The following is a 27,195-nucleotide window of genomic DNA, read 5'->3' as shown; positions in this document are numbered from 1 at the left end:
GGCTCCTGGGCACGTGCCTCTGCCCGCGTGGACCCCGCCGACAGGCACCTTTCTGGAAGGAGACTAGGAAACGGCTTGTGTTCATACCTGGGAGGAGCTGGCAGAGGGCGGAGACCTCGGGGCCACTGAAGAGCCTCTTCCCTGTTTGCAACATCTCCCACAACCTGTGTCTTTCTCGGGTGAAAATGAAAAGGGCTTTCCGAAGAGGCTGAAGGGCTCAACCCAACAACTCGCAGAAACCCAACTGGGAAAAAATTAAAGGACTACTCTTTTCACGCCAGGGAGCTGCTTCAGACACTGTCATAGGAGCTGGGCATGCAGGAACCCCACATTGTTCTCAGCACCTCACGGTCCCTGAGCACTGAGAGGGGTGTGGCCCCCCAAACAAACAAATATATGTGTTACATAGAAAAAACACGAGTTGGGCTGGAGCAATAGCACAGCGGGTAGGGCATTTGCCTTGCACATGGCCAACTCAGGTTCGATTCCCAGCATCCCACATGGTCCCCCGAGCACCACCAGGAGTCATTCCTGAGTGCAGAGCCAGGAGTAACCCCTGTGCATCGGCAGGTGTGACCGCAAAAAAAGGACAAAAAAAAAAAGAAAAGAAAAGAAATACACGTATTACAAATCACAGCCTGTAGCCATGCTTCCTAGGGTGACCCTCAAAACTGCTGAATCACCCTGAGTTACAGAGTTACAGTCACAGAGTTGTTCCTGATTGGGTTTTGGTCACACAATGTTCCAACACTCATCACCAATGTTACTTGCGGTCACCAGTGTTCCCAGTTTCCCTCCCACCACCCCACCCCACCCCACCCCACCCCAGCCTGCCTCGATGGCAGCCACTTTTCCTTCCCTCTGAGAGGTTCTCACGCGCACCCCTTAGCTCCTCTCAGCTCTCGGGTCTTGCCCAGGACAATCGCTTCCAACGACCATCGTCCCCGTGGCCCTGCTCTGCCCTAGCTTGGACACTGCTCATCCTTTTTAGCCTGGTTCCCCCTTCCCTCTGGAGCTGCGCTCACTGGCCTCTGCATCGACACCGAGCAGGACACAACTTCGATGGCGTGCAGTGACGACACACCCGAAACCAAAGCCGGCCTCCAGCAGTCCTCCTCGGAACCACTGTCAGAACCACGTGGAGAAAACCCAGGCCCGTGTGGTTTTCCGGATTCCTTGGTGGGAGGGGGCTCAGCTGGTATCTGGGCATGCATCACGTATTACTCAGCACTGGGGCCAAACGGTTACCGAGCCAAAACACAGTGACCCAGCTCCCTCCCGGGAAGCCTAGTCTGGTCTCACCACACACACACACACTTCACACACACACACACACACACACACACACACACACACACACACACACACACACACGTGTGCTTCCAGGGGGCGTGGCCCCCACTCCTGACCACAGCTCCTGGAGAGAGGGTCTCACCTAAGCAGGCCTTTCCTGGGGGGCGCTGCCTCCCCGCTCTCCCCCCTCCATGCAGTGTCCATCTGTCTGCACCTCCACCCCCTCCTGCCCCCCACACCGTTCCACTGGAGGATTGGGGTGTTTAGTTTCCCCCTGGTGCTCCCCAAACCCGACGCTGTGTCTGGCACTTTAGAGAGAGCTCAGCCTGCCAGGGGGCTTCTCCTTCGTGCCCCACGCGCCAGTGAGCGTGGCTGCCTTCCTCCGTGGCCCCGAGCCAGGGTTCTGCACGGGTCCGGCAGGAGCTCACCCAGGGTTCCCGTGGCTGCTGGTCGTGGGAGTCAAGACAGTGATGGAGAGAAGCTTCTAGATGCTCGAGGAAGGAGTCCACGTGCTCTCAGGAGCGGGGCTTGATTCGCTCTCACTTCTCAGCCGGTGCCTCTGTCAATCACTAACTCGGAGCCACACCCCCTCCCCCCACAGCGCTTAGTCCTGTCACTGGGCAGCTCTGGGGAGCCGCCAGGGGTGAGGGACGGCCCTGGGTCCTCGGGGCGGCTTGGCACAGATTTCTCTATTTCTCTCTCCCTGGTTTCAGTATCCGCAGCAGCGGGGCCCGCACGGTGCGAGCCATCCCTCGCTCCCACCCTGCCCCGTCGGGTCTGCAAAGAGAAAGAACGAGCTCGTGTGGCCGCGTGGGCCCTTCTGGACGGATCCCTCCTGCCCGTGAGCAAAGGCGCTACCTGCCAGGCAGGGTGACCTACTTTGGGGCTTTTTATAGGTTCACCCACGAAAGCACTGACCCGGCTCCCGGGAGCTAAGGAGAAGAAACCGTTTGGAAACGCCGAAAATGTGCGATCAAATTGTATGCAAAGTGTGTGCGTGGGGGGGGGGAGGGTTGGGGGTCCCCAGGCAAATGCTAGGAGAGGGGCGAGGCATTGGACAGACTCAAAAGGTCCAGCCACCTACACTGCCCCATACCTAGTGCTGGCCAAACTGGACACCCTGTACCCAGCCCCCACAGCTCTGAGCCCACGGATGCGAGGCCCCGGGGCCCAGGTGTCCACACACCGGTGGCATCTCCAGCCTGTGTCCACGTCCTTGGAGTGCTCGGCCAGCGACCTGAACCGACCTTGGGAAGGCTCCCAGGGTTGGCTTCCGGCCGTCCCTGGCTGACGGGTCTTCCCAGAGCAGTTTTGCTCCCGGGAAGCCCATCCCGCCGGTTCCGGAAAGGTCCATGATGCCCAGCCACCCCTCTCTCCGTGCAGTGAGGGCATCGCCTGGTTCTGGCCATCCTCTGCTCAGCCCCCTCCTGGCCTCCTGCCTCCAGCAACTCTTCAGAGGCTGGTGACTCTTTGAGAACTTCCTGGCATCTTGCCAAGTGCAGTGACAAAGGTCCCGGTAACACCCCCACCCCACCCCCAACTAATGTTATTCCAGCTCTATAGAGCAGGGCTCAGCCCGGGACTAGGAGAGACTTGCAAACACGCCCACCTGGTGACTGGTGGGCAGCGGGTTGATCGGGGGATGGATGCCAACTATTGTCCCCATACTGTCCCCGGGGTTCTCCTGACAGTAAGGGAGGCCGGCCCAGCCACCCAACACGATCTCCTCCACACCTCCTCAATGTGGAGTCGGCCCCCCGGAGTCCAGGAATCATCAGATGACCCTGAGCTGCAGCGACAGGACCATGGGGAGAGGAGCGGGCATGGGAGCGGCCACACACGAGTGTGGGGTCGGGTGGAAGAACGGGCAGGCCTGGGGCTGTCAGGGGGCTGCAGCCAGAATCCGGGGGGACAGCCTCCCCAAATACCATGTGCGGGTTCCTGTGTTTCTGCAGGGGGGCAGAGCACCACTTTGGGCCCCGAGGGGCTCCACAGGACCCTGGGGACAGCCAGAGGGCCAGGCTGGTGCAGGGCTCTCAGGCCGCCCCACGGCCATGGAGCACTGGCGATATCCACGGGGGCCGGGGCGCACAGGGACACGGCGGGGGGGTGGGGTGCGGGCTCCTGCCTCCCGCCCACCTGCCTCGCCCCGGAGAGGAAGGAAACTCGGGCCGAGGCCAGCAGGGGCAGGTCCCAGGGAGCCTGCAGACACTGGTGGAGCGAGACAAGGAGTTGGGGCTGGAGCCGTAGCACAGAGGGGAGGGCGTTCGCCTTGCACGTGCCAACCCAGGTTTGATCCCCAGCGTCCCGTATGGCCCCCCGAGCACTGCCAGGAGTGATTCCTGACTGAGGAATCACTCAGCAGAGCTAGGAGTGAGTGACCCCGGGCATCACCGGGTGTGACTGTGACCCAAAAAGCAAATAAATAAATAAATAAATAAATAAAACTAGACCCAGAGAAAAGAAAGAAGACATTTGGGAGGAATGCTGTGACTCCAGGACATGTGACAAGGGTGGAAGACAACATTCTTCCACCAGGTCGCCAACCCAGGGTCTGAGCCCCAGCACTGCAGAGCCGGCCCGGACACCAAGGTCAGAATGACAATGATGACAACTATGAGGACGGGCCCTCTTTCCCAGGGACAGCTGCCACGCATTGGAGGAGGGTGCCCCCCAGGAACCCGGCCATGAGGCCCCCGCCCGCTAGGCAGGGGGAGGCGGGGGGGTCCCGGGTGCCCCTCACCCCCGGGACTCCATCACCCCTGCTTCTTCCAGTGCCATTGGGTCTCCCAGGCCCATGTCTCCTCCTCCTCCCTCCCCCTGCCCAGACTCTGAGCCCTAAGTTTCACTATGACCCACCATGACCGCTAGACAAGGACAACCTCCTTGTCCCCTGGGGGACAGATGACCCCCGCTGCCCCCACCCTGACCCGTCTCTCTCAAACTCAGATCAGGAAGCCGCTAACAGCCGTACACTGGGGGCCCAACAATGCCCATTCCTGGGACCCTTTCCCTTTCTTCTAGACTTTTCCAACCCTTTGGTGGTCCCTGGTATCTCCTGGGAACTTATTTCTAGAACTTCCCGTGCAAAGAGGACACAGTGGACCTCGATGCCAACCTGGTGGGCGGGGGGGTGGTATCTAGCCCAGCTGGACAGTCCAATACTCAGCCCGACAATCTGGCGCCTCCAGGCCCAGGCAGTGCAGGGGGTGCCAGGGCCACGCCTGGTGGTGCTGGGGCAGGGGTGGAGGGGACCGTGCCCTGCCCAGGGTCACGTGGGGCCTCTGACTGACTCCCTCCCCACTCCCCTCGACAATGGTGCTCGGCGGTTCCCAGATCACCCACCGCCCACTGCTCCGTCACTCTCGCTGGACTCCAAGGCCACGCTCCTGCCTCTGGCCTCCCTAAAACAATCCACAATCCTTCCACGGGCACAGTCCCCTTCCACGGGCGAGATAGAGCAGTGTGCTTTCATCACCCAGACAAACAGGCCCTTCCACGGCTGCAGATACAGTCTCATTCCACGGCCCCAGATACATAGTCTCATCCCACAGCCGCAGATACACAGTCTCATCCCATGGCCGCAGATACACAGTCTCATTCCACGGCCGCAGATACACAGTCTCATTCCACGGCTGCAGATACACAGTCTCATTCCACGGCAGATACAGTCTCAGTCCATGGCCGCAGATACACAGTCTCATTCCACAGCCGCATATACACAGTCTCATCCCAGGCCGCAGATACACAGTCTCATCCCACAGCCGCAGATACACAATCTCATCCCATGGCCACAGATACACAGTCTCATTCCACGGCAGATACAGTCTCATTCCATGGCCGCAGATACACAGTCTCATTCCACAGCCGCATATACACAGTCTCATCCCAGGCCGCAGATACACAGTCTCATTCCACAGCCGCATATACACAGTCTCATCCCAGGCCGCAGATACACAGTCTCATTCCACAGCCGCAGATACACAGTCTCATCCCATGGCCGCAGATACACAGTCTCATCCCACGGCCGCAGATACACAGTCTCATCCCACGGCCGCAGATACACAGTCTCATTCCACAGCCACAGGTACACAGTCTCATCCCATGGCCGCAGATACACAGTCTCATTCCATGGCCGCAGATACACAGTCTCATTCCACAGCTGCATATACACAGTCTCATCCCAGGCCGCAGATACACAGTCTCATTCCACGGCCGCAGATACACAGTCTCATTCCATGGCCACAGATACACAGTCTCATTCCAGGCCACAGATACACAGTCTTATCCCACGGCCGCAGATACACAGTCTCATTCCACAGCCACAGGTACACAGTCTCATCCCATGGCCGCAGATACACAGTCTCATTCCACGGCAGATACAGTCTCATTCCATGGCCACAGATACACAGTCTCATTCCACAGCCGCATATACACAGTCTCATCCCAGGCCGCAGATACACAGTCTCATTCCATGGCCGCAGATACACAGTCTCATTCCAGGCCACAGATACACAGTCTCATCCCACGGCCGCAGATACACAGTCTCATTCCACAGCCGCAGATACACAGTCTCATTGCAGGCCGCAGATACACAGTCTCATCCCAGGCCGCAGATACACAGTCTCATTCCACAGCCGCAGATACACAGTCTCAGTCCATGGCCCCAGATACACAGTCTCATCCCACAGCCGCAGATACACAGTCTCAGTCCATGGCCCCAGATACACAGTCTCATCCCACAGCCGCAGATACAGTCTCAGTCCATGGCCCCAGATACACAGTCTCATCCCACAGCCGAAGATACACAGTCTCATTCCAGGCCTCAGATACACAGTCTCATTCCACGGCCTCAGATACACTGTTTCATTCCACGGCCTCAGATACACAGTTTCATTCCATGGCCGCAGATACATAGTTTCATTCCACAGCTGCAATGCACAGTCTCATTCCACAGCCCAGATAAGGCAACCCCATCCCACCTGCAAACGGCAGGCCTGAGGCACTTCCTTCCGCACCCACCACACACACCAGCAGCACACTGAGGGTCGTCATGACACAGCGCGGGCAGCTGGGCAGCCCCGCTGGCCATCACTGGCACAGTGAAGTTGGTACTGGCCCAGGGGTGGGGTGGGATTGGGTGGGGCTGGAACCTGGGGGCACTGGTGGAGGGAGGCTGACACCGTGTTGGGATTGGTTGAAATATTAGATGCCTAAAACTCAACTATCAATGATTTTGTAAATCATCGTTCCTTAATTTAAAAAGAAATTGAATCGACCACTGAATGACTGAAACGTAATCACGAAAGTGTTGAAGTCTGTAATGGTATCTCACGGCATTTCATTAAAAAATTTAAACAATAAATAAATAAATAAATAGCAGTATAGCACCGTTGTCACATTGTTCATCAATTTGCTCGAGTAGGCACCAGTAACATCTCCATTGTGAGACATGTTACTATTTTTGGCATATCGAATACGCCATGGGTAGCTTGCCAGGCTCTGCCACGTGGGCGAGATACTCTCAGTAGCTTGCCGGGCTCTCTGAGAGGGGCGGAGGAATCGAACCCAGGTCAGCTGGGCTGCTGCAAGGCAAATGCCCTACCCGCTGTGCTATCGCTCCAGCCCAAATAAATAAATAGAGGGAAAAAAAGAAAAATATAGAAGTTGTAGAAACAGGAGGTCTGAGCACTTGCTCCCTCCCCTCCGGCCCTCCTGAAGGGCCGCACCCTGGTGCCCTGGGACCTGACCCTGGTGCGGGCTGGGCCGGGCGGTCTCTCCTGAGCTCATGCACTGCAGGCAACTCCGTGAATTGCTCCAGGACATTTTCTTCCCATGTCCAGCTTTGTCCAGGGGCCTCTCCCTGCAGCACTGATGGCCACATCGAGGTTTCCCGTCCCCAGGCCGCCAAAGGCACCAGGCCGTGCTGGAGGTGACACTCCGCACATGCGCTGACGGGCCAGCCCTGTAGCTTCCTCCTGAGGCCCCGCCCGGACCCCACAGCGGGGACCCTGCACACGCCCAGCTGGTTTGCTCCCACCGGACGCTGCCCCCCAGGGAGGGGTATGAAACGGCGACTCCTCCGAAGGGCAAGGCTTGACAACGTTCCCAAGAGTGATACTCTCCCAGTGAGGAGGGGGACAACGAGGACCGGGTTGGGGAGGTCACAGCAGGGGCGTCACTGGGGAACAATTATTCAGAATCACGGCTGAGCACTTGTCAGGAATCATCAGTGACCCGGAGTCCTCTGTGGAAAGCCATCTAAGACCGTAATGACCCGGAACCCTCCACAGAAACCCATCAAAGGTAATGATGTTCCAGAATCTTCCATGGAAACCCATCTAAGATAATAGCAACCCTGAATGTTCCATGGGAATCCCATCTAAGACAGTAATGACCCAGAATCCTCTGTGGAGACCCCATCTAAAATAATCATGTTCCAGAAACTTCTATGGAAATGCCTTTTAAGATATTAAAGACCCAGAACCTGAATGGAAACCCATCAAAGAGAATCCTGTTCCAAACTACAGAGAGAGTACAGTGGGTAGGGCACTTGGCTTGCACGCAGCAAACCCAGCTTCAATCCCTGGCACCCCATACGGTTACCCCAGGCACTGCCAGTAGGGATCCCCGACTCAGAGCCAGGAGTAAGTCCTGCGCACTGCCAGGTGCCCTCCCCCACTCAAGACAATATAATAGTTCCAGAACCTTCCTTGGAAATCCCATTTAAGACATGAATGACCCAGAATCCATGGTGGAAACCCCATCTAAGATAATAATGTTCCAGAAATTTCTATGGAAACCCCATTCAAGATAGTTAAGGCCCAGAATCCTCCATGGAAACCCATCAAAGATAATAATGTTCCAAAATCTTTCAGGGAATTCCATCTAAGACAATAATGACCCAGAATCATCTTTGGACAACACAGAATCTTCCGTGGAAGTCCATCAGAGATAATAATGACCCAGAATCCTCCATGGAAATCCCATCTAGGACAACAGTGTTCCAGAAACTTCCGTTCAAATTCCATTTATGATATTAAAAATCCAGAACCTCCATGGAAACTATCAATAATGTTCCAGAATCTTCTATGGCAACCCCATCAAAGACAATAATGGCCCAGAATCCTCCATGGATATCCCATCTAGGACAGCAGTGTTCCAGAATCTTCTATGAAAACCCATCAAAGACAATAATGGCCCAGAATCCTCCATGGATCGCCCCCTCCCAACAATAAGGACTCGGAACCCTCTGAAGACAATCCGTAATCTCGCGTGGAAACCCTACCAAGATAATAAAGACCCCGAATCCCCCACAGATACCCCATCCGAGACCAGCACGGAGCAGCGCCTGCTCTCTCTCACCCTGAACTGTGACATCACAAACAGCTGTGCCTGGACGTACTTTCATGCTCAGGCCAGTCGCAGTATCTGAGCAGTAACCTGGAGCCCCTTTTAACAGACAGAAGCCGTGACCCAGAAGCCTCCACGACACTCCAGCTCAGAACAATCATTTGTGCTTGAGCAGATCATAGCTCAGTCCCTGCCACGAACACGTTCTGTGGTTACTCACCCTGCCCCTGCCCCTTGTCTGAAGATGGACTCGGGGAGAAGCCTAGTGGCACATCCCCACATTCCCGGAGAGGACAGAATGTTAAGAAAACAACAGCATGGTACCGTCTCCCTGGGGAAGGTCTGGCACAGTTTGGGGACAAAATTGTTCTGAGATGGCTTTCTCCGCTCATTAAACATTCCTGGATTCGGGCCCTAAGGAAATATATTCCTGAGCTCCCTGAATGAGAGAGAGAGAGAGAGAGAGAGAGAGAGAGAGAGAGAGAGAGAGAGAGAGAGAGAAGAGAGAGAGAGAGAGAGAGTGTGTGTGTTCATGAACCGGAAGCTCATGCTCTCCAAATATCTAGGCTGAAGGCCACTCCCCAAGCTCCCCCCTTTTTTTTCGAGGGTGGGGAAAGGCAGGAAGAATTTGGGCCATACCTGGTGAATCTCTGGGCACTATTTTTGGCTCGATGCCAGATGAGCTGCCCCTGCAGCGTCCTGGAAAACTACCTGGTGCCAGGAGTTGAACCCAGGGCTCCAGCATGCAAAGCTACACTCAGCCCTCCGGGGCACAGCCCGCCCCACACTTTGTTTCTCAGTTGTAGTTGTTACTGCGGGGGTGCTGGGGCAGTGTGGGGTGCGGAGTGCACACCGTGCAGGGGGTGGAACCCGGGGCCTCACAGGAGCAAGACGGGCCCTCCGGCAGAGCCACCGCTGCCGCCCCGAGAGCAGGTGAGTGCGCTGCAGGGGTGGTCCCGGCAGGCTGCCCGAGCACCCACCGCCTCTGCCTTTCTCGTCTGCTGTCGGTTTTCTGAAGCGTGGGGCGTGTCGGGGGAAACACTCGCCGACTCCAGCCTCTGCGTGGGGAGACCGTCAATGGCTGGGTGAGGAGGAGCTGCGCCAGGACCAAGACACTCTCAGACGCAACCAGAGGCCCTTCTCGTGGCGCTTCCCAACAGCAAAACTGTGCTGCAGTAACAAGAATATGTGAAAGCAGGTTCTCCGGCCCGAGGGAAGGGCCAGCCTCTACCTCATGTCCCGGAGCTGGCCCGGTGAAATGCCCCGGGACGCCTCTCCAGGGTAGAGTCATTCTTCTTCCCATCTTCATTTATATTTAAGGGTGAAGCAACTCCCAGCACAGTGCTCTGGGGAGAACAGTGCACAGGGGACCACGGCCCAGCGCTCTAGCCAGCTCCTGGACCCGCACCCCCTTGTCACAAGCATCTCTCGGACTCCCCACTAGGGCTCCTGCCCAAACTAGGGAGTCAGGACAAAACCAAGACTATTCGGTAACGTTCCCACGCATGAATCCAGAGAACCAAACTTTGAGAGGCAACCCCCCACCACACACACACACACACACACACACACACACACACACACACACACACACACAGACACACACACACCACTTCCAGCTGATATCTGTCGGGACAGCGGGCTCTCTGACACATCAGTGCCTGTTTTCTCATCTGTAAAATGGGCTGGGAAAGGTGCCAGTAAGACCATCCTACAGGAAGTGTAAGGGCGAAAGTGATGCCATGACAGGTGGCAGAAATGAGAAAAATCAAGTAGGCCTCAGGTTCAGTTCCTGGAACTGAAACAGATCAGTTTCCCAGCAATAAAACAATGTGTAAGTAGCCAAACTGAACCCACTCAGTTCATCAATTCTCACAATAATGCCCCAGAAGTTGCTTTTTGTTAACCCTAAAAGAACGAGAAGTCTATGTAATCACAAAATTGGAACTGATACTGGAAATTATCGTTTAATTATTGCCTGACCACTGTCACCCGAGACACTTGCCAAAACACCTTTGTTTGCTAACTAAGATTCTTCTGGAAACAATAAGGCACGTGCTGCTTATAGTAATCAAACATGATTACACGCTTATGTAATCAAACCCTATATACACCGCTTGCTGCCTGAAGTCGGGGTCGCTATCGAGAGACCACTCTGTGGGTGAGACAGCTGACCCCAGTGTACTGGAATGAAACTCCCACTGCTTTTGCATTATCGAGTTAAGCGTTTCTCCCCGTCTCGCGGCTTGGAGACCCAGAACCCCGGGCTTAACAGCAGCCAGGGCAGGCACCGGGCACTCACGCACAGGCCGCGCCGGGGACAGTCCCTGGCTTGTGTGCCGGCCGGGCCGGGGGGGTGGGGGGGCTGGGTGCAGGTCTGGGCACATATGGGTGCTGGCTGGGCAGACCCCCAGGACGGGGCGGGCTGCCTAGCCATCGGGGGCAGGCCCCCTTGCCTGGGCGCCTGTCTCGATCCCGGCCCAGGTGTTACGGTGCCACATTAGCTAATGAGCTCGGGCCTTGCTGACCTGAGCTGAGCTAATGAGCTCCTTGGGCCAAGCCTGAAGCACGGGCGCCGCCTCCCTGCGCCCAGCCCAGGCTCTCTGGCCCCGGGAACGTGCTATCCCAAGTGGCATCAGGGAACCTCCTTTCTCCCCCGGAAGCGCTTGGTAGGGCGTGATGTGCCAGTTTGTGGTAGGACCCTTGTCACACCACAGTGTTGAGGACAAAGGACTGTTTTCCTGGCACAGTGCAACCATCCAGACCAGAAAGGCAGGCACCTCCCCAGACAAAAGCACTATCTTCAAACGCAATGCGGGAGAATACCATGCAGCTCAGCCCTCTCCCAAGGCAAGAGTTACGCTTAAAGCCGGAATCTTGAGGGCCGGGAAGACGCTCAGAGGGCTGGAACACGTATCTGCATGGAGGAGCCCTGAGTTCAATCAGGGATTCCCTGAGCACCACAGGTAAGCCTCCTCCTCAAACACAGACAAACAAAACACAAAAACGAAACAAAACAAAACCAGAAATTATCCAAAGGACTTGACGTTGAGACAAGTTTCCTCGACAGTGCTGGGGCTCAAGACCCCCTTCTCATGACCCACGTTGCCTTCCTTAGTTCAGAGGAAGAATTGTATGACATTTCATCACCCAGCTGGATTCATCCAGATACAGAACTGATCCAGCTAAAACAATGTTAAAAGTGTGCTGGAGCAGTAGTACAGCAAGGAGGGTGCTTGCCTTGCACATAGCCAACCTGGGTTCAATCCCCGGCATCACATGGGGTCCTCCAAGCCCTGCCAGGAATGATCCCTGAGCACAGAGCCAGGAGTAAACCCTGAGAACCACCAGGTGTGACCCAAAGAGGGGAAAAAATTGGGGGGAGGGGGATCAGGCATAAATAAAATAAAAAGATTCCCATGGATAGTTAGCAAAGTTCTAGAAAATTCCAAGAGTGACTATGGGTGGTTTTTCCCAACTGGTCAGAGCTGAGCTACAGAAAGGGGCAGCTCTGGAAGCTGGAAAGGCAGGGAAGGGCCCTCCTGTAGGGCCACAGGGAAGAAGGCAGCTTCTCTCTCTCTCTCTCTCTCTCTCTCTCTCTCTCTCTCTCACACACACACACACACACACACACGCATGCACGCACATACGTGCACATGCCTAGTGGATCCAGGAAGAACTAGGTCCAACACGGACCCCACAGAACTCACAGTGATGCTCTCTTGTTAAGTCACAATATGGTCATGAGTCACAGGAACCTGTGACATGGGGCTACAAGAGAATGGGGACAAGAGACACGGAGAACGTGGAACATGGCCTTGGGTCTGGGAGATGGCGCTTTCCCGAGAGACCCTTCCTGGTCCTGCCCCCACGGGGAGCAGAGGGCCTGTGCGTGAGCCTCTGCTTCGTGCCACGTCACCTTCTCGGCAAAGAACAGTTTGGCTCCATTTCCCAGCCACTTAAGCATCACACTCCCGACTCCGGCTGGCTTCGAAATCCTGAGGCGAAGGACAAGACGGTTTCTGTCGACGCCGCGTTACTTCTTACCGCTCTGGCTGGACAGTCTCGGTGAGGTGGGTGTGGCCCGCCGTTCCCGGGCGAGGCGTGCAGGGCTGGGGCACAGAAACCCCTAGGCCAGCAAGTGTCTCCTGAGCATGGAGGAAGGCACCCCCTGATCGAGCACGGGGGGCACTCTGGGACCTCAGAGAGGAGCAGGAGACCAAAGGTGAGGTAATCGACACACAGCCTTCCTCCCCCCGGCTACAGACAACACACAACAGAACGACATCGCTGCGGAGTGGAGCTTCCCGGTGGCTGGGATGGTTTTAAAACTCCTCGACCTGCCAGCCAGAATGTGTATGTGGGAAATCCCCCCAGAACAGGTCCAGTCAAGAAACAAAACGGCATCAGCGCTGCAGCCCTGGACCCCTGCAGGGGAGGGTCACGGGGAGGTGCTACTGACCTGGACACCCGAGTCTGGGCAGTGAGGCTGCCGAGGACCCCTGGAGCCAGGCGGGTCAAAGGTCAGAGGCCGTGACCCCTGAGAAGAGATCATCCGGGCTCCGGCCCCAGCACTGCCCAGGGGAACATCTGGGCTCCGACCCGGTCACACAGCAAAGTGTGAGAGGCTCCCTGGACCATGCCCGGCCCGGGACCCGCCCCCACTGTCAAGCCTTGGCACGCCCGAGACACTGTGCCACAGACAGAGGGGCTCCCGCAGTGCCTGCTCCACGGGACGGCACAGAGGCGCCCACCAGGGCTGCCCCAGGGGGCTGTGGGTGAGTCTGTCACCAGGACAGCCGGCAAAGCACAGAGGGGACCTGGGGACGGGGGCCAGTGTGGAGTCCGGCGCGGTGTGACAGAGCCTGGACCACTGGACTCAAACTGCTTCCCAGCTGGACCCTAGGGCCAGGGCGGGGGGGGGGGGGGTGTCTCTCGGGCACTGTCCCGCCCTCCCTGAGCAGCCCGTTCTCGGAAGTCCTGCAGCGCCGGCGTCTGGCTGCGGTGGGCAGGGAGCACTCGGGGCCCCGCCAGTGGGCATTTCCGGAGGCCACGTGTTCCCGGGACCGTGGTGTCCTCTGACTGAGCCCTCCAGGGGCTGGGGTGAGGCGCTGGCCTTGCACGTGGCCGACCTTGTTCCAGCCCCAGCGTCCTCTAATCTTCCCCAGCACCGCCAGGACTGACCCCTGAGCGAGCACAGAGCCGGAAGTCAGCCCTGAGCATCTCCGAACGTGGCCCCCAACGCCTCCCTATGCCACCCCCCAAAAAATGCTTCCCAAACAAGAGCCCACAACGCTGGCTTGTTGCCGGCAGCACTGGCTGGCCCAGCAGGAGCTGCTCACCTCTGCTCTGTGCTCGGGAGCACCACAGCCCCCGGGGGTGTGGGGGAAGGATCAGGGAGACCCAAACTTAGGGGGCGGCGGGCATGGAATCGCATGAGGACTCTGTCACCCACCGGCCTTCGGGCATGAAGGCTCACACCGTAGAGCGGAAGGCGCTGAGGACAGGCCCGTGCCCACCCCCACGTCTCGGGTCTCACGCCACAGCCGTGGGGGCTGGGGGACGCTTGACCCGCCTTAGAAACTGCCCCGTGCCACCTCCTGCTCTCTGCTCTCCAGCACAGAAGGACGTTCTTCGGGGGGAGAAGACAGACGCCCCTTGCTCTCAGGGGAACAGGCTCCGAGACCGAGCGTCATTGGGAAATCAGATTCAGAAATGCATAAAAATGAAATAATTTTTATTAAGAGGGGCTGGAGCGATAGCACAGCGGGTAGGGCGTTTGCCTTGCATGTGGCCGATCCGGGTTCGATTCCTCTGTCTCTCTCGGAGAGCCCGGCAAGATACAGAGAGTATCTCACCCACGCGGCAGAGCCTGGCAAGCTCCCCATGGCGTATTCGATATGCCAAAACCAGTAACAAGTCTGACAATGGAGACATTACTGGTGCCCGCTTGAGCAACTTGATGAGCAACAGGATGACAGTGATTATTGAAGAGAAATTTACCTTAATTCAATAATGAATCAAAACCCAAAACTCAATTTTTGAATTAATCATATAAACAGATAAAATAAATGTATTTAATCATAAAAAAAAAGAAAGTGCCCCTGATTACCCCCAGGGCTACCTGCCCCCACACCCCCACCAGGGCGGGCATCACCCACTTTGAGGAATGTGTCACCTAGACTATGGAAAGGCTGCAAATAAAGCCACAGTGGAGAGACAGTGGCCAGAGTCAGGGGGAGGACACAGATGTCCATTCATTCCGCCGACTGCTCAGAGGCACAGTGCTCGCGGTGGGGAGGGGCGGCTCCTCTCACGGAGTCAGGGCCCCGCATGCAAACGACGATAAGCAAATAAGGCCCCTGTATTTGCAAGAAGCCCCCGCAAGGCACACGGGACAGCGACTCCTGCAGAGCGGGGCCTGATAAGGGTATCACAAGGCAACAGCCCGGCCCAGTACCCGCTGCTGCCGTCCTCGCTATCAGCCGCCCGCCCGCCTGCCCGGCCCCTCGTCCCCACTTTGTCCCCTCCGCTCCGAAAGAAGCCACGTCTGTCCCAAATCCTGAGAACGGGGAAGTCGGCTGGACAGCCAGCTCCCAGGGGGCGGCAAAAATAGGCCTGTGTTAGGGGAGTGTGACTTCTCAGGGCCCGAGGGGAAGGGACATACTCACACACACTCACACTCACACACATACACACACACACACACACACACTCCTACTCACACAAACAGAGGGGTGCTCACTCAGAGGACACACACACTCCTCATAGACTCACACACACACATAAATGCACACACACCTACACACAGACCATTCACACACACACACACACACACACACACACACATCACTCACAACCCCCTTTCGAGGCAAGCGAGGCCTTAGCAGCCGTCCGACCTCCCTGGCCCCTGCAAACCTCACTCTCACTTGGCCAACTACTGCCAAGATGAGTTGGCAGCTCTGATTTGTCACTGATTAATGACAAATTGTCGTGTCTGAGCCGGGCCAGTGCCTCTGGGTCTGGCTCTCGGAGTCACTGCCAGGACACACTTTCTTACGGGGAGGCCACACCAGGCAGTGCCAGGACCCACGTAAGCGTGTGCCCCAGACCTTTGAGCCTTCTCTCCGCCCTGAGAAGAAACCGAAACCAAGGAAGACGCAGTCTTGCTCTGCCTGCCCCCTGAGATGGCAGCAAGCACCAGGAGCCCGTGAAAGGCCAGCGGAAGCTGCAGAGGAGCCGGTAGGAATAAGCCAAGACACTCACACTTACACTGACTACTCACGCGCCCTCAGCATGAAGGGACCTGGAGAACAGCGTCCGGTTTAGAACCTTCCGGAGTACCCGGAGCCACAGGACATCGGGTAGGGCGTTTGCCTGGCACACAGCTTACTTCAGTTCAACCCTCAGCACCCTCACCCTCTATGGTTCCCCGCGCACCATCAGGAGTAATTCCCGCGTGCAGAGCCGGGAGTGACCCCTGAGCATCACCGGGTGTGACCCGAACAGCAAGTAAAGAAAAACTGGAATAAAGAGCCCTGCTTGGGAGCCCCCAGCCCACAGACACCGGCAAAGACCACGAGGAGTCAAGGGTGGCACCACCAGGGGTAATTCCTGAGTGCAGAGCCAGGAATAACCCCTGCGCTCGCTTCAACCACAAATGAGCCTGAAGAGGGGCCCCGGCATCCCGCACACAACTCAACCGCCTGTGCGGGGGGAGAAGCACGGACACCCAGCGGGAAGAGAAGCAGCTGGAGAAGCCCACCCAGAGATGATGCCAAGGCCTGTCGGAGGCAAGGAACTCCCAGGAACCTCAAAACACAGCCTGGCGGGCTGGAGCGACGGACAATGGGCAGGGCACACGCCCCACACAGAGCTGACCTGGGTTTGATCCTTTGCTGGTTCCGGGAGCACTGCCAGGAGTGATCCCTGAGCACAGGGCCAAAGCTCTGAGCACCACTGGCTATGGCCCCCCAAAAGAAGCCAGTAGAAAATACAGACATAAACAAAGACAATTTCAGCAGAATGGAAACCGTCTTTGATCATATTCTTAAATCTATGTAAGCTTAAACAATTCAAGGTGTCTCTCTAAAGATAAAATGTGGCAGGAGAAATAACCTGGCAACTTGAGACAGTCCAGTAGGAATTATTTCAATTGAAACACAAAGGAGAAAAGAACAAACACAGAGGGGGCTGGAGCGATAGCACAGCGGGTATGGCATTTGCCTTGCATGCAGCCGACCCGGGTTCGATTCCCAGCATCCCATATGGTCCCCTGTGCACCACCAGGGGTAATTCCTGAGTGCAGAGCCAGGAATAACCCCTGTGCATCGCCGGATGTGACCCAAAAATAAAAAAAAAAATCAAGAACAAACACAGAAACAAAATAGGGAAAAGCAGAAAGGTATCATATAGAAGGAAAAGGGAATAGATTATTAGAGTAAGAGTGAGTGGAAACAAAAGAAATCATGGATGAATAATTTCCAAAACTGTTAAGATTTATCAACCCACAGATCCAAGAAGCCTCAGCAAACTCCTATCAGGATAAATATCAAGGAAATCACACTTCAGCCCATCAGGGTTCCGATGCTGGAAAACAAAAAGAATGAGAAAAACCAGCGAGAAAATTCAGCCAATCCGTATAAAGGAAAACATTCAAAACACAAAAACACAAGCTTCTCAGCTAAAGTCAGAGACCAGAAAACTGTGGGTCTTCAAAGCATGATGGGGGTGGTGGGGGAAGAGCCCAACTAGACTTCTCTATCCAGTGAATATAGCCCCTCAAAACATGAGGGCCAGTGTGGGGCGACAACTCAAAGGGCTTCGGTCCTGGGTCCATCCCGAGCATGGTCCCTAAGCATCACTAGGTGTGGTCCAAAAACAAACAAAATAAAGTCAAGCAAACACATTTAAAACAAAACAAAGCAGAAAAAAAAAAAAAACCTTAAGAGGTTTCATCCCCAGCAGCACTGCCTAAAATAAATGCAGAGAGAGCCACTCTGGGGAACCGGGAACCTACACGGCTGAGTCTGACCCCAGCATCACTCCACACGCTGCGTTGGCCCGCAACACTGTCGTCTAGCCACACTGTGTCCCTGGGGCCACAACAAGCCGTTTCTGGAGCACCCAGTGTAAGTCCCCGTCATCACAACAACACCCACAACAAAGAGAAGGGGAGGGCATAGAGACCTTTTTTAACATGAACAGAATTTGGAGGCCACAGCCGGCAGTGCTCAGAGCTTACTCTAGGTATGCGCTAAGGGGTCACTCCCAGCAGGGATGGGGGTACCATACACAGGGCTGGGGATCGAGCCAGGGTCAGCAGCCTGCAAGGAAAGCGTCTAGCCCCTGGACTATCTTGCCACCCCATAAATGCTTTGACTGTACACCTGCTATACATGGTCTTTAAATGCCACTGACGGAAATAATAATATCACTGGCTTGATAGCACTCACAGAAAATACACAAGAAGAATACAAAGGGTGAGAGAATTAAGGAGAATTAAAATACTAAAGATGTCTCACGTTATTATGAAGTACAACTGTATATTTTGTAGACTTTAAAGGAAAAAGATGCATAGTCTAATCTCTTAAGAAATTATTCTTTTAATGGAAACAGTAAAAATGTTTCAGGACATAAACTGGAATAAGACTAAAAATATGCAGGGCCAGAGAGAGAGTACAGCAGGTAGTGTCCTTGCCTTGCACCTGTCCAAGCTAGTCTCAATCCCCAGCACCCCATTGGTCCCCTGAGTCTGCCAGGCTGATCCCTGAGTGCAGAGCCAGGAGTCAGCCTAGAGCAACACTGGGTATGTCCCTGAAACAAAACGACAACGACGATGACAAAAAATACTAAAAATATCCAATTCCTCTATAAGAAGGCAAGAAATTATCAAAGAGAAGCCAAATACATATGCAGCAAAGAAAAAGCAAAGACCAAGATGATACTTTTTATTAAGGTGATAAACTTAAAACCTCCAATATTGCACAAATGACAAAATGTGAATATGGACCGTCATCTCCACGCTACGGCTCCTGAGACTGACACACACAGTTTCAGTCTTTCTGGACGTGCCTGTTTTTTTTAGAATTACGTGCGGGAGTCGTGGCTTTGTGGGGCGTGCTGCTTGCAAGCAACCTTTCAACGGTTCAGGGAGGGAGGGGAGAGGGGTTTTGCAGAAAAGGTTCCTTTCTACTTATTTTTAGATAAGAACATCTTATTGTTCTTTTCGTTCTTTCTAAACAGAAAAAAACAAGGCAGACAAAAACCACCTCTCAAGTGGAAATGCATCCTTGCAAGAAGGGAGGAAAGGGCGTGGCGTTAATACCATGTCAAGTGGGACAGGACCAGGCAGAAGCAGGCGTGGTCCCAGGCACAGCGGGTGGTGGACCCTGAACCCTCTAGGGTGTCACCCCAAACAGGAGGAAGAGCACTGGTGCTGGGGTCACCCCGGAGGGGGGTGGACCCTTCATGCTCTCTCTAGTATTTTACGTCAGAACCTGGATATCGGTTATAGTTAATCCTCTGTATTGGCCAGATATTTCTCTTCCTTTTTCATTTTTCCCAGGGGAAAGATGGAGGAGACAAGACCAAACCGTTGATACGAGTCTGTGTGAACTGAGACTGATGCTTAGTAAGGAGCTAAAACAGCAGCCGTGACGTCCCCATCACTCACCTGAACCGGCGGACGTTTATTAGCTCCACAGCCTCGGAGAGACTAATTATAAGTGTCCATGCACTGCTGTGGGTCTTTCTTTCCCCTTTTCCTAACAGCCTCAACTACTAAAGAATGAACACACTGCCTTGAAACCCTTGATTAAGTTATCTGGCTAAGACATAATAACTCTTCCATGAATAAATCATGTGTAACAGGGCATTGCAAAAGAAAAATCTCCAGGTTCCAGGTTAGACATCCAGAGCCCACGGAATAACTGGCTGTCACTACCCTATTACAGAGACCTGCAGGATTTCATTTCCCATGATTTGGTATCACTTTTTTTTCTTTCAGGCTATCACTTTTCCAATTTGCTATTGCTGAGCTACCGAGGGGTCAAGAGTATCCTTAAAACACATATTGGGGACCAGGAAAATAGTCTGTACACGCAAGGCACTAGGCCAGGCGCATGTGGGACCCCCACCCTAACTGCTGTCCTAACTCCCAGCCCCTCCACAGAGATCTTAAACAGAAAATATAGTCTCTAGCCCAGTAACCCAGGATAAAACTTTTTTAAATTTTTAAAAACCCGTTCTTATATATGTTGTTAAGGCTCCCAGCTTCACCAAGCCCAAAATGGACATATCAGGATGTTTCGGAGTGTTTTGATATCACTATTATTTCATTAAACACATCTTTGCTGAGAGCTCCGGACAACAGGTACTATTTCAGGTCTGGGCACACATAGCAGTTAACAAAACACAGTCCCTGCCCTCCTGGAAATGACCTGTGCTGACCACACACGGTGAACGACGGGTCAGTGCTCAGGGCTGGACTGGGCTTAAAAGCCACCCACAGTTCCTGCGAGGCCAGGGTATCTGGGGACCGTCCTTGCGCCACTGTCCTGCTGATGCAGAAAGTCGAGCTGGGTTGGGAATCCTGAGGGTCACTCCCTGTGGTCTGCTCTCACTCTGCGGGGCTCTCCTGGAGCCAGTCCAGCCGGCTCAGGGTCAGAAGAAGCGGGGCCACTCTCCAGCTCTGTTCTGAGAGGGAGGACATGGGGAGAGATCTGGGAGGACCCCCGAGGAGAGATCGGGTCCTTCTGTGTTCCAAGGGCAGAATCTCCAACTGCATCACAAAGGCTGGCGCTCTGCCTGGAGAAATCCTAACTGGACATCACACTTTTGTCCACAGTGGACGGCCTTTTGTTCCACCTTCCAGACAAACAGGACCCCACGTCCACTGACTACGGGTTATTTCAGAGGGGATTAGCCAGAGAAAGATGCTGGAGGGAGAGGAGAGGAAACAGAGATGATGACGGCGTGGGGGGGGGGGGCGGGAAGGAGAGGGAAAGAGGACACACAGCCTCTTTACAGTCACCAAGGACCATCTGTGATGAGAAATGTAAGAGTGTTCCCACATTCTCGAGTGCTCCAAGTGTCCATGGCGACAGTAGGGAACTGGGGGACGGTCAGGCCCAGCCCTCCTCTCCCCCCCAGCTCCATCCTGCCCCGGCAAGAGACGGAGCCGCCAGCGTCTCAGGCTTGAAGGCTGTCTCTCCAGGACCCCACCTGCAAAGCCAGCCTGACGCGTGCATGTGTGTGTGCAAAGGGCAGGTACCAGGTAACCCTCCCCGGTGTATGCCAACTGCGATTCTTTACGTTATGAAAGTGACTTCTCATTTGCCCGGTTTTTGTTTTGTAAGGATGGAAACCTTGAATCACTTTTACCAGACGACTGACCCCAGGAAAACGATATGGCTTACCCACGCCTCCATTTGTGAAACTTCCCCTAGGGAAGTTTAAAGTTTAAAGTCCCTGTAAACTTCCCTATAGGGGAGCAATTCCTCCAACAGAAGCAAGAAATGACAAAAGAGAAAGCAAAGACGCATGAGGCACATGAAAAGCAAAGACCAAGAGGACATGCTTCTTTGAAGGTGATAAAACCCCAAATATTGGGCAAATGACAGCATGTGAACATGGATTGCCATCTGCACGCTACAGTTCTGAGACTGACACACGCAGTTTTACAGAGTCTTTCTCGACGTGCTTTTTCTTTAGAATTACGTGCGGGGAGCGTGGCCCCGAGGGGCGTGCTGCCTGCGACCCCCCTCCGATGGTTCCGGGAGGGAGGGGAGAGGGGTTCTGCAGAAAAGGCAAAATGATGAAACACGGAGAGCATCGCTGGGGTGCAGGCGGCAGGCGGAGCGCGACCACCACGTGTCCGGGAAACGCTGTCTGAGTGCAGGGGGTGGCCCGGTCAGTCGGAGATGCCAAGAGATCGGCCCCACCCCGCGGCAAGAGGCCAGCCAGCTGCCTGCAGCTGCTCCCGAGAGCGTTCTTGCCTGGCTCTGCAGATGTGGGATCGGGACTCCAAAAATGGAAATGAAATCCAGACCCGCCTTCGGCCGGTCTCCTGCATGCTGTCCTTAGGGTCTGGAGGAGGCCTGTCCACGAGTGTCCCCACCTGACCCCGTACTGAGGGGACCCCAGACAGCCACTCCTCAGACTCACTCACTGAGGTCTTTTGCGGGGATTCCCAAGAGGATCTCAGGAAGTTCTGGGGTCGCCACCAGCCAACAGGACCTTGGGTCCAGCGCAAGGGACCAAGGATGCGGTACTGCTCAGGGCCTGCAGTTCTGGGGTTACCCAGTCACCTAGGGCAGTGCCCAGCAATGCTCCAGGCACCAAGTGGTACTGGGACTCAACCCAGGCCAGGTGCATTTTAGGCTTCTGTCCTAACCACTGTACTAACTCCTGGCCCCTTCACAGAAGTCTTTAAATGCACAGTTCTTTAATAAAGGTCTCTAACGCACAGTTCTGCATTTTTTCAGCTCAAAGATACTGTTGCTGTCGCACTCATTAATCCACGTGCCCCCTCCTTCAAAGGCCCTTGGGAAAGGGTAACGGGGTCCCTGCGGTGGGGGGCTGCCTCTAAGGTTTGCTCTCAGAACATCAACTGTTCTGTTGAAGACTTGCGTGACCCAGACACCGTCTTGCGCTTATCTTCACACCTGTACCGGTAGCTATTATTAATCCCCATGTACAGAATGGGAAACTGAGGCTTGGGGAAGCCCCATCATTTTCTCAGGATCAATTTCCTGGTAAGAATCTTGGGCCCCGTCCTTCCCAAATTCCAGGGCGAGGGAGAGAGCACAGAGTACAAGGCACGTGTCTAGTTCATTCCCAGAAGCCACATGTGCTCCTGAGCACTGCCAGGGGTCACTCTGAGCACAGAGCCAGGAATAGCCCCTGAGCACTGCAAGGTTTGGCCCCAAACCTCCCTCCAAAAACAAAACCAGCAGAGCAAATTCTGGCCTTGAACTTCTATTCTGGGCTTGGAGAAGGAGCACTTGCCCTGGGTCAGAAAGGACCGCGGTCAGAGGCCGCTAATTAGGGATCTCAGAGGATGGTTGAGCCCTGCCAAGCCTCCATCACTCCCCCTTCCGGGGTGGGAGGAAATCCCCTCCCCGCCTCTCTGCTTCCCATGAGTCCTCCTCCCTTGGACCAACTTCTCCATCCATCTGTTGGAGGGCGTCAGGACAGGGAGGCAGTGTTGGAGGAAGTTGCAAAGTGGGGTTTGGGGGCGTTTCATTCAAAGATTAGAAGCTCTATATTTTCTTTTCAAATGCTGAGCTTGCCCTGGTGATTCTGTACAGAAACACAGACTCCACTGTCTGCTGATGAAGTCTCCTAGATGAGAGAGGCATCAAACGGGCAGCCCCCTTTCTGGTGCTCGGAAACTTCGGCGAGGGGAGAGGAAAGCTGACAGCCAAGAAGGAGAACTCCATGTTCTCGTGCCCTCTCAGCCTGTTGGAATTTCCTTTCTTATTAGTGTGACGGACTGGAGTGATAGCACAATGGGTAGGGTGTTTACCTTGCATGAGGCTGACCCGGGTTCGATTCCTCGGTCCCTCTCAGAGAGCCCGGCAAGCTACCGAGAGTATCCCGTCCACACGGCAGAGCCTGGCAAGCTACCCGTGGTGTATTTGATATGCCAAAAACAGTAACAACAAGTCTCACAATGGAGATGTTACTGGTGCCCGCTTGAGCAAATCGATGAACAATGGAAGGACAATGCTACAGTGCTATAAGTGCAACAAATCGATTCTCTGGGTCTCTATCAAATTTGTCTAATCAAAGTTACTTCATTTCCCAAAGTCATATACACTCATTCACAAGGACAAGAACCTAAAAAGCAAGATGGTGGCAAATATTCTTCGCCAAACCACAGACTGTAGTGACTACAGTCACACAACTCTATGCCTTAGTGAAGGATCATGCTAGAATGAACCTATTTGGGTTTTTTGTTTTTTGGGGTTTTGTTTTGTCATGGGCACCTGCTTAGGACTCACTCCTGGCTCTGCACTCAGGAATCACTCCCGAAGGGAGTTCGGGGACAGTACAGCAATCTGGAGATCACACCCAGTTGGCCGTATGCAAGACAAGTGAACTGTCCAACAATCTGGGAAAGCCGTGCCCGGGGGCCAGCGATCTCTTCCAGAAGAACAGCATACACGGTTTGCTCTGCAGCCGGCAGCCAGCGTGGCACAGACGCACACACAGAAATAGCACCCGCGCAGCCCACTCGCGAGGAGTACGGCAACTCTCGGAAGCAACTGCAAGAACTGAAAATGAATCGATGACGTTGTATTACAAAGCACCGCATGAAGGAAGGAAGAGGATCGGGGTGAGCCGGGGGCCCGAGGGCGTGGCAGACGAACCCGGGATGACTTGGAGTCACACAGCTGAGGGAACGCTCACCATCCTACATGCAACACTCCACAACCCAACTACAGGGTGTGTCCCCCGGACCCCACTCTCAACACAGCTGACAAGAGCAAGAAGGAGATCCCAGGAGACAGCCGTGAGCAGCGCCTGGTGTGCCCCAAGGCCCGCCCCTCCCCCCCAAAAAAAGGAGAGGAGAGAAAAAAAAAAGTGAGATCCGCTTGAAACTTTCCCAATGTTCAAACACGGGGCTGCTCTCTCCCCGGAGGCCCTGCTGTCAGCAGCGCCACCGTGCAAGGGAGGACACTTCTGTTCAGCCACATGGATTTTCAGGAACTTCCCATGACTCAGGACCCGAGCCGACCACGAACCACAGGCCCCTTGCGCTGGTCCCCAGGCCCGTGGTGAAAGGCTGGTTCTGGGCAAGGACCACCACTCTGTCACCAGGAAACCCCTCTCACCTCGAGGGCCCAGACGCCCACGCAGAACCCGTGCCTGGCCTCACAGGAGCGCCAGAGTCGAGGCAGGAGAGGGCTGGCAAGTTCACGGCCAGAAGGAACGGAAGTGGCCTCTGCTGGAACTGCGTGTGGTGTGTGACAGCAGTGGGAGAGGACGGAGTTCAGCACTCGTGTATCTGGCATTCCTGCCTCAACTGAGATGCCCGTCCCCATGCAAACCGTTTCCCCTCCGAGCACAACGTCTCGGCCTGTTCATTCTTATCAGACATCAAATAAACAGACACGCAAGGCTCGAGTTAACCCTATCCCACAGAAACAGATGGCGCCTGCGAGAGGGTCGTGCCCAGGTGATCAGGATAAGGGGGTGTAACAAATGCCCTACAAATCTACTGCTTCTGTTCCTTTACATGGTGGTGGGGGGGGGTCGGTAGCTACAAGTTTCATTGAGCACAAGGCTTCAGGAATTATATAAGAAGCTGCGCTGACACGCTGGATCCAGTAATATCCGCTGGATGTGATTACACGTCTATCTAATGCTATTGATAAATAAGAGCATTCATTAGCTGGCAGGAGGACGGCTGCTCCCTGCCAACTTGATTTTCCTGAAAATGGCCAAGACGCACGTGCACTTTCCCGATCAAAGCCCTGCGGCCCCAGAGACTTGCTTCTGGAAGCTGATGCTCCCGCGGTCCCTGGGCTGGCCCTAAGATCTCTCTCTCTCTTCCTCCTGCGCCTGGACACCGTGGCAGTGGGGGGTGGTAGGAAGCGCCCAGCGTGGAACCCTTGTTAGGGAAACTTTTGAAACAGTGAAGCATTCAGAAACCTCCCGGTACATCAGACGTGGCCCATCAAGAGTGAAGATCTAAGGAACATGGAAAGCTGAATTCCTCCCTGGCACCGCATGGGGTGGGGGTGGGAGGGCTTGCGTGCCCTTTGAAAGCCCCAAGCCCGATTTCCTATATTCCAGCGAGGCAGCGCATCAAGCTTGGCCAAGGAGGGGCGGCCCCTGACGCTTGGGGAGCTGGACGCCAGGTGGGTCCTCCTCCTCCTCCTCCTCCTCCTCCTCCCCCCCTCCTCCTCCTCCTCTTCCTCCTCCTCCTCCTCCACTTCAGCATCTGCTCCCGCCCCCTCGTCCTAGCTGGCCAGCCCCCAAACTCAGCGGGGCCAGCGCCAAGAAGAGACTCAGTGACTTGCCAGGGGCCAGCACACTTGACAAGTGTCCCCCTCTCGCCGGGCATCGCCTTCCTCCCACCCGCGGGGGCTCGGACCCAGAACAGCATCCCGGGCGCGCGGGGAGCCGGGAGGGGACCCCCAGGGAGAGGGCTCGCGGGTCAGGTCTTACATAAGCACGTGCCGCCCCGCGTGGGCTGGCAGGAGACCGCGGCGGGGGGCGGAGGCGCGGGGGGCGCCGCGGGCGCCACTTACTCGAAGGCGAAGAAGAGCCCGCTGGTGACGAGGATGAGCACGAGCGTCAGGTAGAAGACGCCCGTCTGCCTGGCCATCATGATGCGCCCGTTGCAGAAGAACTTGTTCCTCCCGGGGAAGACCTCCCATTTCCTCCGGGCCGCGGTCCTCTTCTTCTGGCGGGGCGACTCCATGGGGGAGGAGCTGTGCGTGCTGATCTGACTGTACTCGCAGTCCTGCAGGGGCCCGCCGCCGCTCGGAGGCATGGGCGCGGGCCGCCGGCGGGGGGCGAGCGCCCCCGCCCACAACTTTGCCCGGGGGACCCCCCCGGGCTCACGCTCCGGGGCCGCCGGCTGTCATCGCCGCGGGGAGGGTCTCTCGCTCGCGTCCAGTCCGGTGGGGCCGCCGAGGAGGAGGGTCCCGCCGAAGGGGCCCCGCGCGCCCGCCCGCCCCCTGCGCACGGCCGCGCCCTGGCCCCGGCGCGCCACCAGCCGAGCCCCGAGCGCCGCGCCCCGAGGGGACACGCGGCGGCGGCGCCCCGGGAGCGCCCGGGCCGGCTCGGTTCCGAGCCTTCCTGCGGGCGGCGGATCCTCCCCGGGAGAGAGCGGTGGCAACTGGGAGGCGGCTTGCGGCCCCGGCAACCCCTCCCAGGGGTGGGGACACCCGGCACGTTATTCGGTCGCGCGCGGCGGGGCGAGCGCCGCGGACACTTGTTTGCCAGGCGCTGGCAGCGGGGCCGCCTCCCGCTCCCGGCCCGGTGGGCGGCGGCCCGCGCTGGCCCGCGGCTCCTCCTCCGGCCCCTCCTCCCGCCCGGTCCCCGCGCCGTGCGCTCCCGGCCGCGCTCCGGCCCCTCCTCCCGCCCGGTCCCCGCGCCGAGCGCTCCCGGCCGGGCTCGGCTCCCCGCGTCCCCCCGGGCCGTGCCGGCGGCTGCTCGCAGGCCCCGGGACACGCGCGCTCGCGGCCACTCGCCGGCCCGACCTGGTCACCGCGGGGGACCCCCGGGAACCCGTGCCCGGGAGATCTGACCTCCCCGGCCTGACCTGGTCCCTCCTCCCCTCCCCGAGCCCGGGGTGCGGTGCAGGAGCCGGGGGGTGCACACGGGAATGGACAGATGTCTGCGAGTGGGGTGGCCCGGCGACAGCAGGGACAGGGACGGCACGCGGCGGCTGCAGGCGGTCAGAGGGCGGATCTGGGGGTCCCCTCCCGAGGCCCGGACCCTCGGCGGCCCCCCGCGCCCCGCTTTCGCACTTCTCCGGCACGGGCGCTCGCACTCTGCTCTCTTTATTCCTCTCCGAGCCCCGCCGAG

General features: G+C 56.2%; 1 protein-coding gene across 1 annotated transcript in view; it reads right to left on the bottom strand.

Annotated features, from left to right (window-relative positions):
• Window positions 1-26,690, bottom strand: part of ZDHHC14 (zinc finger DHHC-type palmitoyltransferase 14) — a 166,062-nt gene extending 139,372 nt beyond the window's left edge. The window contains exon 1 of the mRNA XM_004600779.2: window positions 25,911-26,690. Within this exon, the coding sequence (XP_004600836.1) occupies window positions 25,911-26,155 (245 nt within the window). The 5' untranslated portion in view covers window positions 26,156-26,690. The remainder of the gene's footprint in view (window positions 1-25,910) is intronic.
• Window positions 26,691-27,195: the final 505 nt, after the last annotated feature.

Source organism: Sorex araneus, chromosome 4 (assembly GCF_027595985.1).
Source record: "Sorex araneus isolate mSorAra2 chromosome 4, mSorAra2.pri, whole genome shotgun sequence".
Lineage (NCBI taxonomy): Eukaryota > Metazoa > Chordata > Mammalia > Eulipotyphla > Soricidae > Sorex > Sorex araneus.
This window is presented reverse-complemented; position numbering and strand designations above follow the sequence as displayed.